General features: G+C 38.1%; 2 protein-coding genes across 4 annotated transcripts in view; one reads left to right on the forward strand and one right to left on the reverse strand.

Annotated features, from left to right (window-relative positions):
• ttll5 (tubulin tyrosine ligase-like family, member 5) overlaps positions 1-12,312 on the reverse strand; it is a 60,943-nt gene extending 48,631 nt beyond the window's left edge. For 2 of the 3 annotated variants that reach the window (XM_060879362.1, XM_060879364.1), the window contains exons 1-13: positions 12,204-12,296; positions 11,657-11,818; positions 11,396-11,535; positions 10,624-10,730; positions 10,052-10,134; positions 8,855-8,961; positions 7,997-8,127; positions 7,780-7,862; positions 6,703-6,772; positions 6,534-6,618; positions 4,967-5,068; positions 4,327-4,418; positions 3,895-4,002 (exon numbers count right to left, since the gene is read on the reverse strand). In XM_060879362.1, the coding sequence (XP_060735345.1) occupies positions 3,895-4,002; positions 4,327-4,418; positions 4,967-5,068; positions 6,534-6,618; positions 6,703-6,772; positions 7,780-7,862; positions 7,997-8,127; positions 8,855-8,961; positions 10,052-10,134; positions 10,624-10,730; positions 11,396-11,454 (1,027 nt within the window). In that variant the 5' untranslated portion in view covers positions 11,455-11,535; positions 11,657-11,818; positions 12,204-12,296. Of the gene's footprint in view, positions 1-3,894; positions 4,003-4,326; positions 4,419-4,966; positions 5,069-6,533; positions 6,619-6,702; positions 6,773-7,779; positions 7,863-7,996; positions 8,128-8,854; positions 8,962-10,051; positions 10,135-10,623; positions 10,731-11,395; positions 11,536-11,656; positions 11,819-12,203 lie in introns of all 3 variants that reach the window. The other variant, XM_060879363.1, reaches the window with a different exon arrangement.
• Positions 12,313-13,240: 928 nt separating this feature from the next.
• erg28 (ergosterol biosynthesis 28 homolog) lies at positions 13,241-16,454 on the forward strand. The gene is made up of 5 exons (XM_060879368.1): positions 13,241-13,375; positions 15,150-15,318; positions 15,405-15,495; positions 15,598-15,716; positions 15,964-16,454. The coding sequence occupies exons 2-5, from the start codon at positions 15,186-15,188 to the stop codon at positions 16,050-16,052; spliced, it is 432 nt and encodes a 143-aa protein (XP_060735351.1). The 5' UTR covers positions 13,241-13,375; positions 15,150-15,185; the 3' UTR covers positions 16,053-16,454.
• Positions 16,455-16,782: the final 328 nt, after the last annotated feature.

The raw sequence follows: 16,782 nt of genomic DNA on the forward strand, positions 1-16,782 counted from the left end.
AAAATAAGTTCTATAAACTTATGTGCTACTTTAAGGATTAAACAGCTCATGTAGTGTTTGTTTCACGAAGGAGTAATGATAGCACATTCACATATTGTTGGATTTCATACAGAAGAACAGAAACCTCTGGGATCAATAGAAGCAAATGTGGTGACGTGTGATCAGTGAAGACCAAAGTAGAGAATGGGTATATTCTGATTGTTCACCTTTATCTTTCGATGAAATATTTTTATCCCAATGTGAGCAATCTCATCCAGGCTGACAGTTGTCCATTACACATGGTACAAGGTCTCGCTGAATGGTTTGATGAGAATAAAATTGATGTACATCATATGCTATGGTGTTTGTATTCACATGGTTTCAACACAACTGACCACATATTTTGGAGTGATATGTTAGAGAGAGCTGTAGAAGAATATAGTTCATCCCTCCCATTCATGTTCAGCAAATGAACAGAAGAGTGCAAACCTGGACTGCAAAATAGTACATTATGTTTTAATTCAAGTTGCTTCTGTAACTGCAGTTTTTTGGAGATTCACAAGAATGGGCCGGCAAGCGTAAAAACAGAGAGAGCAACAGTTGAAAATTTGGGAAGATGAATTGCAAGTCAAGTGCTATAAAATGACCCCTGTCCTCCTTGACCACAGCAGTGTGTTTTCTTTGGACTAAAAGCATAACTCAGCATATGTGCTTTTGGCTTTAGGTCTTTTCACCTTTCTCTACTCTCTTGCTGTTTCATAATAATGCTAAGCACAATTATATTTTTGGTGATTTATGAAGTTATTTGAAGGAATTATTGTTATGAACACACATTTTGTTTGTGCAAGATAAAATACATTATGTGTGTAAAAAAAAAGTGAAAGAGTGTCTGGAATACTACTTTTTAAGTACATTTATAATAAGTTGAATTCTTACATTCTCTTTTTTACGTAAAAGACGTGTTGTTTTTGTATGCATGAATATTTCTACGAACACTATCTGTATCTTGACATATCTATTACATTCCAGTGATGTCTGCACCTGCATAGGCTTCTCGTCTTTAGTCACGTACTATTCTGACCCAAACTTGCACTGACCCCATAGCCTGCCGTACACATTACCACAACCTCACCCTGTGGGCTCACTAACACCTCACTGGGGAATGCGAGAGAAAAAAAAGAAGAAGAGGGGATACCATCTTTATGAGGGTGATTTTCAGATAGTGTAGCTTAGCGCTGGTATAAAACATTTGCTACCTAAACAACCAACACTTCCTAGGGAATTGTTATGTCTACAAACATAACAGTGCTGAAGGGATAATAGATAAATAGGTAGATGGAAGTGAGAAGGAAAATTAAATGGGTTGAGAGAAACAGGAGGGGGGGACCCTGGGAGGCTCACACAATGCAATTTAAGCTCATTCTCATACCATTCTTCTCAGCTCTTAGTGAGATTGACGGAGAAAAAGGAGTGTGAAGTGAATGCCAAGGGGAGAGAAGGGAAGATTAACATAGACTTTGAGCCTAAAAAAGGAGTGAGGGAGGGAGCAATTATGCCAATACTAACAGAGGTAATGGTTCCAAAAAAGTAAAAAAAAAAAAAAAAAAATTCACAGTCCTGCAGCAACACAGTATTAAGATATCTAGAAACAGAGATGTTAAATTTGCCTTAAAACATACTTGTGCTTATTCTTAAAATAATTTTATAATAATTATAAAATAGAATGAATATGGACACTCGGGTAAAGAGAGGGGCGGAGCTGTCAACTGATCACCACCTGGTGGTGAGTTGGATCCGATGGCCGGGGAGGAAGTTGGACAGACTTGGCAGACCCAAACGTACTGTGAGGGTCCGCTGGGAACGTTTGGCAGAGTCTCCGGTCAGAGAGATCTTCAACTCCCACCTCCGGCAGAGCTTCAACCAGATCCCGAGGGAGGTTGGAGACGTTGAGTCTGAGTGGACCATGTTCTCCACCTCCATTGTCGACGCGGCCACGCGGAGCTGTGGCCGTAAGGTCTCTGGTGCCTGTCGTGGCGGCAATCCCCGAACCCGGTGGTGGACACCGGAAGTAAGGGATGCCGTCAAGCTGAAGAAGGAGTCCTATCGAGCCTGGTTGGCTCGGGGGACTCCGGAGGCAGCTGATAGGTACCGGAGGGCCAAGCGAGCTTCAGCCCAGGTGGTTGCAGAGGCAAAAACTCGGGTCTGGGAAGAGTTCGGTGAGGCCATGGAGAAGGACTATAGGTTGGCCTCGAAGAAATTCTGGCAAACCGTCCGGCGCCTCAGGAAGGGGAAGCAGTGCCCTGCTCACACTGTTTACAGTGAGAGTGGGAATCTGCTGACTTCGACTGGGGACATTCTCGGACGGTGGAAGGAGTACTTCGAGGATCTCCTCAACCCCACCGACATGTCTTCCACTGAGGAAGCAGAGGCAGAGGGCTCAGTTGAGGACTCATCGATCCCCCAAGCTGAGGTCACTGAGGTGGTTGAGAAGCTCCTCAGTGGCAAGGCACCGGGGGTGGATGAGATCCGCCCTGAGTACCTCAAGTCTCTGGATGTTGTGGGGCTGTCTTGGTTGACACGCCTCTGCAACATCGCGTGGCGGCTGGGGACAGTGCCTCTGGACTGGCAGACTGGGGTGGTGGTCCCTCTGTTTAAGAAGGGGGACCGGAGGGTGTGTTCCAACTACAGGGGGATCACACTCCTCAGCCTCCCCGGAAAAGTCTATGCCAGGGTACTGGAGAGGAGAATTCGGCCGATAGTCGAACCTCGGATTCAGGAGGAACAATGTGGGTTTCGTCCCGGTCGTGGAACACTGGACCATCTCTATACCCTCACCAGGTTGCTGGAGGGTTCATGGGAGTTTGCCCAACCAGTCCACATGTGCTTTGTGGATCTGGAGAAGGCATTCGACTGTGTCCCTCGTGGTGATCTGTGGGGGGTGCTCTGGGAGTATGGGGTCCGGGGCCCTTTGCTAAGGGCTGTTCGGTCCCTATATGACCGGAGCAGGAGTTTGGTTCGCATTGCCGGCAGTAAGTCAGACTTGATCCCGGTGCATGTTGGACTCCGGCAGGGCTGCCCTTTGTCACCGGTCCTGTTCATTATTTATATGGACAGGATTTCTAGGCGCAGTCAGGGGCCGGAGGGAGTCCGGTTTGGGGACCACGGGATTTCGTCTCTGCTTTTTGCAGATGATGTTGTCCTGTTGGCTTCTTTAAATCAGGACCTTCAGCGTGCACTGGGACGGTTTGCAGCCGAGTGTGAAGCGGCAGGGATGAGAATCAGCACCTCCAAGTCCGAGGCCATGGTTCTCAGCCGGAAAAGGGTGGCTTGTCCCCTTCGGGTTGGTGGAAAGCTCCTGCCTCAAGTGGAGGAGTTTAAGTATCTTGGGGTCTTGTTCACGAGTGAGGGAAGGATGGAGCGGGAGATCGACAGGCGGATCGGTGTATCTTCTGCAGTGATGCGGTCGATATACCGGTCTGTTGTGGTGAAGAAAGAGCTGAGCCGCAAGGCGAAGCTCTCTATTTACCAGTCGATCTACGTTCCTACCCTTACCTATGGTCATGAGCTTTGGGTCATGACCGAAAGGACAAGATCCCGGATACAGGCGGCCGAAATGAGTTTCCTCCGCAGGGTGGCTGGGCGCTCCCTTAGAGATAGGGTGAGGAGCTCGGTCACTCGGGAGGAGCTCAGAGTAGAGCCGCTGCTCCTCCACATCGAGAGGAGTCAGCTGAGTTTACAATCCAAGTATTGCTAAGTGATACAAGCCCTTACTATAAGACATACAGTGCTTAATTTTTCCCCCCCATCACCAAAACCTTAAGAATCAATATTTTTATTTCAGCGGGAAACAAATCCCCAATTTTACTTTTTTAAATAAGTAAAAAAAGGGCAGGAATATTTTCTGACACAGCTTACCAAAGCAGTTGTTGCGATGAGGGACAAACATCTTGCAGGCTGTAGCAATCTGTAACTCTGCACTCAGCACAGCTTTAATAATCAGGTCCTCTATCTGACCCATCAGCACTGACACGCAACAGAGAACACTCCATGTTAGTCACAGAGACTGGGGACAACTTCATCACGGTCTAATTCTACTTTGATTCTCAGCATGTATGCCTTAAAACAACATTAAAATGTTAATTCACCATTGATAGGTTTGATATTGTGTTTTGATATTTGATGTTGAATCAATTATAGGAACTACATTAGCAAGCTTGTATGGTAAAATAATTTAACTATATATGCAAATTTGTTTCGTAACATTATATTCACCGTTATATTACCCGTGCATGAAATAATAGTATGTTCCTATATAACAGGTGAGTGTGATCTAGTGCCTTTACTCACATGTGGTGTCTTTTCCCTCCTCTTTTAAATACCTCAGCATTGCACTCATGCTCCATTTGTTCCCATAATCCTCTACTTCAGGGTCATCACAGCTGAAAAGGAAGACAAGGTCCTCAGTGTCAGGCTTTGCCAAAACAGCACTGAGCAATGAGCACAGTGTAACAATGTTGACATGATTAACAAACAAGCAGGATTAGCTCAGATCTGAGGATGCATTCCTTCTCCTTTTGGGAACAAGGAACAGCACTGAATGATGATTTAACTGTTCATGACAACAAAAAGTTTTTCCAATTAGTGTCACATTCATCTAAATCTACTACATTAAATAACTAAGAGGAGATCAGAAGAAGGCCCCATACAGCGAAAAGGTGCACAATGTTCTGCACAAGTTTTTAACATGATGAACTAAGGCCATGCACAGAGAAACAGGGGAAGCACTTATAGTATATAAATAGGCCTCTAAAATAACACGCTGATTCATAAACAAAGGTCTGTCATCTTGCAATTGTACATGTATGGAATAGGATTTGGTCCAAAACATGATAAATTTCCCAAAAAGGTTTCAGTTTTCAGCATACAGAATGGACAGAATAAAAGATCTGTGTATATAGCACTAAAGTCAGAATCAATTCAACCATACCTGACATAGTCACTGCTCTTCTTGTTTACACTGTAGTTGGTGAGGTGCATGAACTGGTTCTTGATGTTCTTCACAGCATGGTCATATTTCACAGTAGCAAATCTACAAATCAAACAGAGGAAAGATCTAGTATACAAGGATGGCAGGCCCACAATATGCTCCAGTGAATATTCCTGATTTAAAATGATTTAACAACATAAAGATGAATAAGCTTAGTAACTGTAATTCTCTTTAGACTAAGACAACAAAAACAAAGCTAGACAAAAAGAAGTCAGCTTTAGTCCAGCATCATCCAGCATCCATGAGCTTGGATACAAACAATTAAATAAATTATCAACACATTTTTAAAATTTACACTTTTTGTTCTTCTCTTAAGGTAGAACTCTGTTTTGTCAGTGTATAATACTGCAGTATTTCTCTGAGTGGTCACCACATGTAGAATAATGGGAATTTCCTGGCATAGTGAACCCTTGAATGCCTGCAAAGCCACTGGAATGTCTAAGCTAAAAGTTGGACTCAATAGTCTGCCAGAATTTAGGAAAGGTAGTTAATAATGGTTAATATAAACTGAAGCATCACTCAATGTAGGCCTCACTTATGCCAATGCTAACAGTAACAGACTGACCATTTTACACATCGCCCTAGTCAATCTGATCCCTCAAGTCTCCCACCACCACACCTAGCCAATACTTAACCAGCTCCATCTGCTTTATTTCCTCAAAGCTGTCTTTAGAGCCTTTACTTTACAGTTAGCACTACTAAATTATGGAACTACAAAAATGGGCTACAAAAGTCACTGTAAACCTTAATAAATCAGTATGCCTACTGAATAGTCTGTCTCACTGTTGATGTTGATCCATTTATGAATCATATAGAAATTTAAACATCATACATTTAAACAAATTATTAAAAATTGTAAGAAAAATAAGTATTGCATCATGGATACAATGATAATGGCTAGTAAAACGATCAAATGAACTGGACTTGTTTTATTTAATCAGAATGTTCTTGCTGCCATCTAGTGGTCATACACATCAGGTGGACATAAAAACCAATAATGCAATGCTTTGTTGGTGTTCTTTCAGCTCCCTGTCTGGGGCTGCCACAAAGGATCATCTGGCCTGCACACTTAATTTGGCACAGGTTTTATGCCAGATGCCCTTCCTGATGCAACCCTAACAATTTACCCGGGCTTGGGAGCGGCACTGAGAGGAGTCAAACCTGGGCAGCGACAATGAGAGCACGGGTCCTGCCGTTGCACCACCAGTGAGACAAATAATTCAATTATATAGTGGTGAAAACAATTTAGAAAACTGAATACGACATGTACCAGTATGTAAAAATGTCCCTGAAAAGAAGACCCTGAGCTATACTGATAAATCTATGCAAGACTGTTACAACTTTTGTCTAATAAAAACAATGTAATAAGTGACTTATCTACAATGAGTTTCCTGGCAAGCATTCACTAACATCAGTGTTACATTATTCAAAATATTACCTAAATATTACCTAATAATTACATAATAAATTTTTTATTAAAAAAAAAAAAATGACAAAAAGCACTCACCTAGTTAAGCCCTCTTCATAGACATAGATAATGATAGGGTCATAAGATGTCACCAACACATATAATCGTACATCAAACTTAAAGTCTGCATGAAAAAGAGAAAGAAAGTTAAAGAATACAAAACAATGACTCTTGTTTCTGAAAATGTTTATTCTAACTGCATGCTCACCGTCAATCAATAAGGGGTTGCTAATATACCGTGACACCAAGGTGTTTTCATCCAGCGAAATCTGACTTGGCTAGAAGAATGAAAGAAGACAAGCAAGACTTAAAATGAAGTATTTTGTCCATGATGATCTGGCACTTTATTTTCGCTCTCAGTTTGCAACTTTAATACTCATATCCTGGCGCAACGTTGGGCTGGAGCAAATATTCAGGAAATCTTGGTGTAAACTGTTTAGAATTACTCAAAAAGTACATTCATGGTACATTTAAAAGCCACGGGACTACACGTTAACTATATATATACATTCTTTAGAAACATCAAACATGTAAAAAAGGTTTAAGATACACGCTGAATGAAGATGAAAATGATATCATGAGCTCATAAGACTGCAACACAGGATATTCCTGTGCCTGAAATTTGTTTCAGGTGGGGTTTGTTAAGACAGAAGGTGCTGCTACCAACTTCACATCTGGCTCCAGTTCACACACAAACACACACACAAAAAAAATTAAACATTCCACTTTCCAAATATTGCTAACATTCTTTCCACTTTCTCAGGAAGGATTGTTACTATGTAATATGGCCAAGGCAGAAAATTATGAGAAGCATGGCCAAGACAGGATGCCTTGATGTGTTTGTGATTTATTCAGAGGCACACAGATGTTTCTGACACCTCTCTTAGGAGTGTCCCAGAACGACTGCATTCATTTTCTTTTTTCCTTTACATTATATATTCTTCATTTAATGTGACAGGAAGTGAGAGTGTATAACATGGGGAAGAGAGCAGAGCTTCTAGGAACTATTTGTGAATATCAGAGAATTCAAAACAACAATGCAGACCATATTTCATCTCTCAGATTATTGGATTAATCTGGATTAATCACAGATTATCGCTGTGCCATGCATCATTCAGTTTGTATAAAATTTAGAAAGTCTATTTAAAATGTTACTTGTCGCTGGATACTTAAATCCTGGATCAGTGTTCACATATATATTCAAAATGAATTGTCACACTTCATTTTTAACTTCTACAATCTACAACTTAATTATTACAAACTTCAGCAGCATTCATGGACTTACACTGCTAACCAGGTAGATGCCTCTGCCTCTGGAAGATGCAACAGGCTTGATAATCCATGGCCCCTTGTCCTTAGAGAACGCATCTACAGTTCAAACAAGGAAACAGAGGAGGTGATGAAACTGCAGTGGAAGAGCAGATGAGTACAAAGCTTTCATGCTCTATTTAGTTTACATTAGGGTTAAGCAACTTATCATAGTTCAAAAAAGTTACACTCACTGCAAAAATCCTGATATTCAGCAGGAAGAACAAATGTCTGTGGTACGATGTGGAAGTTGTGAAATCCATGAGCCTGTTGCAGCCGCTGAATGTTTTTGTACAGCCGGTCTTTCCGTGTCAGCTCATTTGACCTGGGAATAAAGACCGATTACTTCAGATTCATCCACCATCATCATGTGCTGAAGAAGTCAATTGTAATGAACCACTCTGAAAGGCTGGTTATGGCCAGGTACACCGGATCCTTGCCAGTATGTTTAACAGCAAAATCGATCTAACACGTATGGCATATCTTTTGCCATACACCTGGCCTTATCCCACATGGTCAACAAGCAGACACTGATCCACAAATTTCACTAACTCAGAATAAACACTTCTATCTCCTAAGGAGACCAACACATGTACACTCATTCTCAACTGCTTCTATGCAAGCTTAATAGTCCACATATTGCTGTGTTGTCTACCATCTAAAATCTACTGAGCTGTACATCATTTATACTAGTATATATTCTGTGTACAGTGTACAGTTTATTGTATAGTGTAGTGTACAGTCTATTGTATAAAGTAGTGTACAGTCCATTGTATAGAGTAGTGTACAGTCTATTGTATAGAGTAGTGTATTATCTGACTGTTTGCTGCTTTTGTTTAAAGTCTGTTATCTGACTGTTTGCTACAGTTTCACATTAATTGTTGCACCGTGCCCTACAGTATGTTGCCCTATGTTGCTACAGCTGCCAAAAATCAGCCATAAATAAACTTAAGTATAAAAATGAGAGAGAGAGAGAGAGAGAAAGAAAGAAAGAAAGAAAGAAAGAAAGAAAGAAAGAAAGAAAGAAAGAAAGAATGAATAGACTAGCACACCTGGGGAAGTGGTTGACTTTCTGGAAATCCTGCAAACTGCGGAGCAGATAAGCCTTAAGGTGGGAGCCTGTCCACATGAGGTTGAAATCATTGCTATTTGGATGGACCTAAAAAGGATACATGTGTTACATTATGGGAAAAAATGACAATTAACACTTGGGTCAAAAGACAGATACAAAAGTCAATCCTTAGTTTCTACCAGTCAGTACTTTTACTTTCCCCAACGGAAACTGTGACCTTTGTATAACACATCTACTCCACTCTTTTGCCTCTCCTCTTACCCTGCCTTTCTCTCCCGCTCTCTTTGAGTCAGATTTGGCACAGCCCTGTGCACTAGCTACGAGAAACCCAGATGTTAGCAATAGACGTTTATTAAACCTTGGCTGAAGTGCTGCTGTGGTAGACACAAGCCTTGCCTTTGATGATGATTTTAGGGAAAGTCCAGCAGTATTGAAGTGAAATAAAAAGGGCATTAATAGTAAGTGCTCAGATAGCGTGATAATGGTGCAAGCACTCCCTCGTGAATCAGGATTAGCAATTTTGGAGGCCAATCACTTAGGCCATTTCCAAGAGTGCATTCCTAAGCTTTGACATAGTCTATGTCAGTTAGCGAGTTAGTGGCAAACAGAGACTCCTTTACTGTATTCAGTTTCAATACATCATGAGAACCTTACATCATGGTGGCTGAATTAGTCATTTAGAACCAGGACTGTTTGGGCTACTTCAAAATAGAACAACAGATTTTCAAGATGTTTTGAGCTAATCCCACTTTTAAAAAGACAGCATGTAAATATATACTGAACCTTTTTTGAACGAAAATGTCACAAAAGTTAAGGTTTATGTATAACCATTAATATACTATATATATACGTATATATATATATATATATACGTATATATATATATATATATATATATACGTATATATATATACATATGCATATATATATATATATATATATGGGGGCACGGTGGCTTAGTGGTTAGCACGTTCGCCTCACACCTCCAGGGTCGGGGTTCGATTCCCGCCTCCACCTTGTGTGTGTGGAGTTTGCAGGTTCTCCCCGTGCCTTGGGGGTTTCCTCCGGCTACTCCGGTTTCCTCCCCCGGTCCAAAGACATGCATATATATATATATATGTATGTAGGATGATAGTGGTCATTATTAAAAGTGTATTGTCATGTGTTTAATGCCTACCTCATGGAATCCATGATTCACAAGAATGTTTCGAATGAGTCGACTCTCTGTGCGTACAATCTTGAAAGCCAAGTTGTATCTTTCTGTCAAAAAAGAAAGTTTTTTTTTTTTTGTGTAATTTAAACAAATCACATCATACAGCTTCATGAATCACTTCTTCAAAGTCCCCACCTCTTCAACAGTAATGAACTAAAACTTCAGCATACCTGAAATGCTAGCGTCAACTAAGGCTCAGTATGCAGTCAGCAAAACATAATTTGTCAAATCTCACAAAATAATGTGAAAGTCTGTTAGGCTTTTCTTAGACATATGCACTTAACTCACTGTCCACTTTAATAGGAACACCTGAACATTTTTCCAGTTATCTAATCATGTGGAAACAGCACAATTCATAAAACCATGGCGATACAGGTCATACGTGAGAATGGGGCAAAAAATGTGATCTCAGTGACTCTAACCATGGCATGGAACAGTAAGCAATAAAAAAGGTCTAACAATAAGCATGTGTACAGGAGTTGCTATTGAAATGGATGGTGATTGTATAACTATGCATGTCCTAATTGGTTTTGTACCTCCAATGGAACAAATTGTTTCATCTTTGGACACAATGGCTTCAGCATGGAAGAGTAAAACTGGGATCTTCCTGCTTATCCCACTCCAGGCTATACATGGATGGCACCTAATAAAACAAGAGAAACAAGAGAAAAACTAACAAAAACAAAACTTCAATAGGGTTGCTAAAAATTAGCAACTGATAATAATGTAGCAACAGTAGACAGAAAACAAATGAGTAACAGAATAGCCAATATAGCAGCTGGTTGAACCAGAAGAAAGTTTTGTATGCTTTACTTGAATAGAAATGTGAGACATGCAAACAGTGGCTCCATAACAACATATCAAGCTTGACACCACCACCATTATGGAAAATCTACTTTGTCCATTACTAGCATGTTCAATCCTGAGCCTTGTAAAAACAAAGCTACCATAAACCTGACCAGAAACGAGTGGATTGTACTGGATTGGACTACCCTTATTTTCTTCTGAGAATGGCTCACTAAAGAGAGGACTGATCATTTAGCTAAATTATGACCATAGTATGATCATCTGCCATTTAATCTCTACCCAGAGATTAAACTATAATCTCTATATAATCTATTATAACTTATAATACTTAGGTCAGAGCTACTGAATTCAAATTTAGCACTTGAATCCTAAAAAAAAAATCATCATTTTTACTTTAATTTACTGAAATACTGACCCAAAACTGAGCAAGAAATGAAGACAGAAGTAAATAAAGAAGAAGACACAATAAATATTACAGCAATATAAGCAGCAGTGACTTACTCCAGCTCTTCATCTGAGTGAGACTCAGAATCCTCTTTATCCTGGCTCACAGCTGGCATTTCCACCACAGAGACAGAGAGGATCTGCAGAATGTCAGCTAAATGGGATTATGGCATCATGCATCTCCTACCTGCAGACACCTGTCAAAAACAAATGGTGGACAGGTTAATCTATAGTATGTATATATGCATATGTAGTGATGTATCCACTGTCTTGCTATTAAATAAATAAATAAATAAATTGCATTTGTTTTCAACATACTTTTATCATGAGGGACGCTAAAATGGAGTGCGCATGCGCAGAAAGCTTGACAGCACACCGGTTGTAAACACTGGTATCTTTCAGTCACCCATAATCGTGTCAAATCATGGAAAAAGTTCCAGCTAGCTTACAGACAACACTGCTGTTTCCCCCTGTGAAATACTGAATGCATACAAGACAGTTGGTTTAAGTAAATAATCCTAGCTAGCTATCTTAACAGTTTAGCACAGAAGACAAGAAAAAGCAAATTCTCAACAATGTAACTAACCAGTAAAATAAATTACAGGTTAAATTTACGCTAGACTATAGTTCCAACCAGTCAGACTAGACATTTTACATAACAGTAAACAATTACAGTTGGCTGAACAAGATGCAGAGCGCTGTGTTAGTTAAAGCTGGATTTAACACCATTGTTATTAAGGTTAGCAAGCTAGCCAAAAACACAGTAACCATTTTCCCCCGGAATTTAACTAGACACGAACCAACTTCCTGTGTCACTGTAAAGTAAATGTGTTTACTATGAGCAAGTTTATCATTCTAAACATACCTGAAAAAACTAATAGCATATATGGAGCGAAACTTCTCTGAAGAAAAGCAGGTGTAGCTCTTCTCTTTACCCTGAGCTGTAACTATAGCAACCAACTGGCTACCATTCCAGTACGCATGCGCGGTTTAGTAACGGAAATGAATCAATGCATGAATGAATAAATGCATGCAAGAATGAATGAATGAATGAATGAAGTATAACATGTATCTTTCCTGGACGTTACCTATTTAAATGTTATAGGTGTACTTTATTTATTTATCTATTTATTTATTTATTTATTTATTTATTTATTTATTTGCTTGTTTGTTTGTTTGTTTGTATATTTGCATTTCTTTCTCTTTGCTGCTGTAACAGAGAAATGTCCCCATTGTGGGACGAATAAACGTATATCTTATCTTATCTTAATTATAGTTATAGGTGTCTAATAAATTAGGAACTGCTTGTATTTTATTCACAGCTGAATCTTTTTCACATTTTATTAAATGTTCGTGTGCGTGTGGCCTTGACAAAGTGACGGATAGAGAAAAAAACACTAAATTCAATGCCTAATTTATTTATCAATAAATGCAAAAGTGCATTTATTTTTGTCCTGTCATCACATATACCACTGCTGTAGGGCCTGTAAACTTGACGTTAAATAACGATATTAACCGCTTAAAACAACGACATAACTGAATGAACAGGCCAATAATGTTCTTTAAGTCCATACTACATTACATTGTACTAAACAAAGCTCCAACGACTGAGCACGCGACAGTTTATTATGACGTGCCGTTTATTACGAGTAGCTTTAGATTTGGGGCGGTAACTAGAATGTCAGGGTAACTATAATGTCAGGTGATCATAAAGCTCGTTAGTGATTGGATAAACAAAGTTAAACATGGGCGGGATTTAAATCACGTGTTTTTAACCGGTCTAATCATGGAGTGATCCGATAATAGTCCGGAAACTGCTATTGGTTGTTTATTTTCTTTGCTACAATGATTATCAGAGGGTGAGGTGTCTCAATTGTACATATAGTGCTTTTTTATGATCGTAGAAGTCCTTGTTTGCACACAATGTAGTGCACTTATACAGGGAATAAGGAGGTATTTGGTATTCAGCCTGTGTTTGGTGCCAAGAAGCAAATGCAGTTATAATGCTGGTACAGTGACGGCAAGCAGTTTATCAAGGTGAGAATACTTAATCCTCTTATTCCTCACTTGAGCAATATTTATATTTATATTACATATGTATAGATCAGAGTTAAACAAAATTTCATTTTTAATATCAAGCATTTATTAGATGTTTAATTAAGATTTTCTTAAATTTCTTATACTGGATTATTACAGTTGTTATACTGGATTATTAAATTTCTTGTACTGGATTATTACAGTTGTTATACTGGCTTATTACATTTATTATACTGGATTATTGCAGTTGTTATACTGGATTATTACAGTTATACTGGATTATTAAATTTCTTGTACTGGATTATTACAGTTGTTATACTGGATTATTACAGTTATACTGGATTATTTCATTTCTTATACTGATTATTACAGTTGTTATACTGGATTATTACATTTCTTATACTGGTCTATTACATTTATTATACTGGATTATTACAGTTGTTATACTGGATTATTACAGTTGTTATACTGGATTATTACATTTCTTATACTGGATTATTACAGTTGTTATACTGGATTATTACAGTTGTTATATTGGATTATTACAGTTGTTATACTGGATTATTACATTTCTTATACTGGATTATTGCAGTTGTTATACTGGATTATTACATTTCTTATACTGGATTATTACAGTTGTTATACTGAATTATTACATTTCTTATACTGGCTTATTACATTTATTATACTGGATTATTACAGTTGTTATATTGGATTATTACAGTTGCTATACTGGATTATTACATTTCTTATACTGGATTATTATAGCTGTTATGCTGGATTATTACAGTTGATATACTGGATTATTACATTTCTTATACTGGATTATTAAATTCCTTATACTGGATTATTACATTTCTTATTCTGGATTATTACAGTTGTTATACTGGATTATTAAATTTCTTATACTGGATTATTACAGTTGTTATACTGGCTTATTACATTTATTATACTGGATTATTACATTTCTTATACTGATTATTACAGTTGTTATACTGGATTATTAAATTTCTTATACTGATTATTACAGTTGTTATACTGGATTATTACATTTCTTATACTGTCTTATTACATTTATTATACTGGATTATTACAGTTGTTATACTAGATTATTACAGTTGTTATACTGGATTATTACATTTCTTATACTGGATTATTACAGTTGTTATACTGGATTATTACAGTTGATATACTGGATTATTACATTTCTTATACTGGATTATTACAGTTGTTAAACTGGATTATTGCAGTTGTTATACTGGATTATTACATTTCTTATACTGGATTATTACATTTCTTATACTGGATTATTACAGCTGTTATACTGGATTATTACAGTTGATATACTGGATTATTACATTTCTTATACTGGATTATTAAATTCCTTATACTGGATTATTACATTTCTTATGCTGGATTATTACAGTTGTTATACTGGATTAACATGAATATTTGTTATTTTTATACAGTCATATAGTCATATTTATTTTATTTACCATTTGTGTAAATTAGTTGATATTCCAAAACTTAATATGTACTTATAAACAAAAAAATATGTCAGTGTCATTCTTTAATTAATGAAAATAACTAGTAACTGTTGGCAGGTTGCTGGGTTATTAGATGAATAAAACAAAAAAATGACATCCTATTTAATAAAATTGTCAATTTCAGGATGTAAATACTATTACCTGCCCATGTCATTGATTAATTTGTTTTAACAGCACATCCCCTCATGTTTTATTATTTATGTATATATTTTGCTGTGCTTCAACAGGTGTGTGCTCTTTGTTTCTGAAATCCACCACAGACAATGAGTCGCTTTTTGAATTTGTTAAGGAGCTGGCTTGTCATGGTGTCTGTGATCGCGCTGGGCAACACTGTACAGAGCTTCCGGGACCACAGCTTTCTGTCTGAGAAACTTTACACGGGCACACCAGATTTTGGTGAGAACTATATATATATACGTATATATGGGATGAAGAGGTAATTAATTCACCAACACTGACCAGTCTTATTTATTGTTTGTCAGTTAATGGCCTTCAGGCAAGGACCTTTGGAATATGGACCTTGCTGTCATCTATCATTCGCTGTGCCTGTGCCATGGACATTCAGAACCGGACGTAAGGCTTCTCTCAGTTCTCTTTTTAAAAATTTAAATGAAATACAATATATGCTAACCGCCTGGTCTCTGTCCATGTCTTGTCTTTCTGTCCCTGTTGTAGTCTTTATCATGTCACATTGTGGACATTTGTTCTGGCTCTTGGACACTTCCTGTCTGAAGCCTTTATGTACAAAACAGCTCAACTTACCATTGGAGTTATGGCTCCTCTTTTTGTGGCAGGTGAGTAAGGTTCAGTAAAAAGTTGGGGTTAGGGTTAGTAAAAGATATATATCTGTGTGATGTATGGCTTATAAGATTCTGCTGACTTATGAATGGTGAGCTTTTGTAATTAAGGGACAGTTAATGAAGGGTAATTAATTAGACTTCTTCCATTGCTGCAGAAAATCAAAGATACCTTAAATATTCATTTCTATATGTTACACTGTATGGAGGTCTTACAGTTCTTCTTGTGTCATCTTATTTCCAGGTTGTTCTATTGTGGGCATGTTAATTGGGTTCCAGTGTATCATACAGCCAGAAGAAGTAACTGGAGCGAGGCAGAAGAAAAGGAACTGAATCTATACCCCAGTGACTTGTTATGGATAAGAATCACTCACACTCAGGAGAACAATGGATGGGATCGTCAACACTAAAGACAAAGATTGATTGAACACAACAATGTCTATTCATGTTTTCATTTGCCACTAGGTGGACTAGAAGAAGTGTTGTTTTCTAATACTGAGACCAAGCATATAATATTAAAAGACTGATGAAAATATACATACATTAAACCCAAGACAAGCATGCCCAGTTTCATATTCATATGTAATTATACTTAAATGAAATAATTAAATGTGCAGGTCACGTGCATGTGCTCTGACTTTTACAGACTCCCGCATGACTCCTACTCATACTCAGACTCTTATTTCTTCTTAGTTGCCAAATATAAACATTAATAAACATATGCTTTGTATGAAATAGCATATATTTCAAGTCAGTTATTGCCTGCCATGCCATGCCTGTCATGCAAATCCAAAATATTTGGTGAACATATTTTAATCAAATAGGCTTATTTCACATGTTCATGGATTCATATGATTTCCTACAAAATGTGTCTTTGGGCTTCCTTTTTGCACACCTCAGCAATGAAAAAAGAGCTCTGTACCCTTCAGTTGGTTGACTGAACTGTAACAAGATATGAAGCTATGCCAAAACCTTGGACCAGTAACTTCTGAGAAATAGAAGATTATGAACATTCGTTTGATATAAATTTGATTGCTATTGAGTCTATCAACCTACAGTATGT

This window comes from Tachysurus vachellii, chromosome 10, assembly GCF_030014155.1.
Source record: "Tachysurus vachellii isolate PV-2020 chromosome 10, HZAU_Pvac_v1, whole genome shotgun sequence".
Classification (NCBI taxonomy): domain Eukaryota; kingdom Metazoa; phylum Chordata; class Actinopteri; order Siluriformes; family Bagridae; genus Tachysurus; species Tachysurus vachellii.

Coding starts and splice junctions, on each gene's coding strand:
- erg28 (XM_060879368.1), top strand. CDS start 15,186: ATGAGTCGCTTTTTGAATTTGTTAAGGAGCTGGCTTGTCATGGTGTCT. Junction 15,319..15,404: donor CACGGGCACACCAGATTTTG/GTGAGAACTATA, acceptor ATTGTTTGTCAG/TTAATGGCCTTCAGGCAAGG. Junction 15,496..15,597: donor ATGGACATTCAGAACCGGAC/GTAAGGCTTCTC, acceptor TCCCTGTTGTAG/TCTTTATCATGTCACATTGT.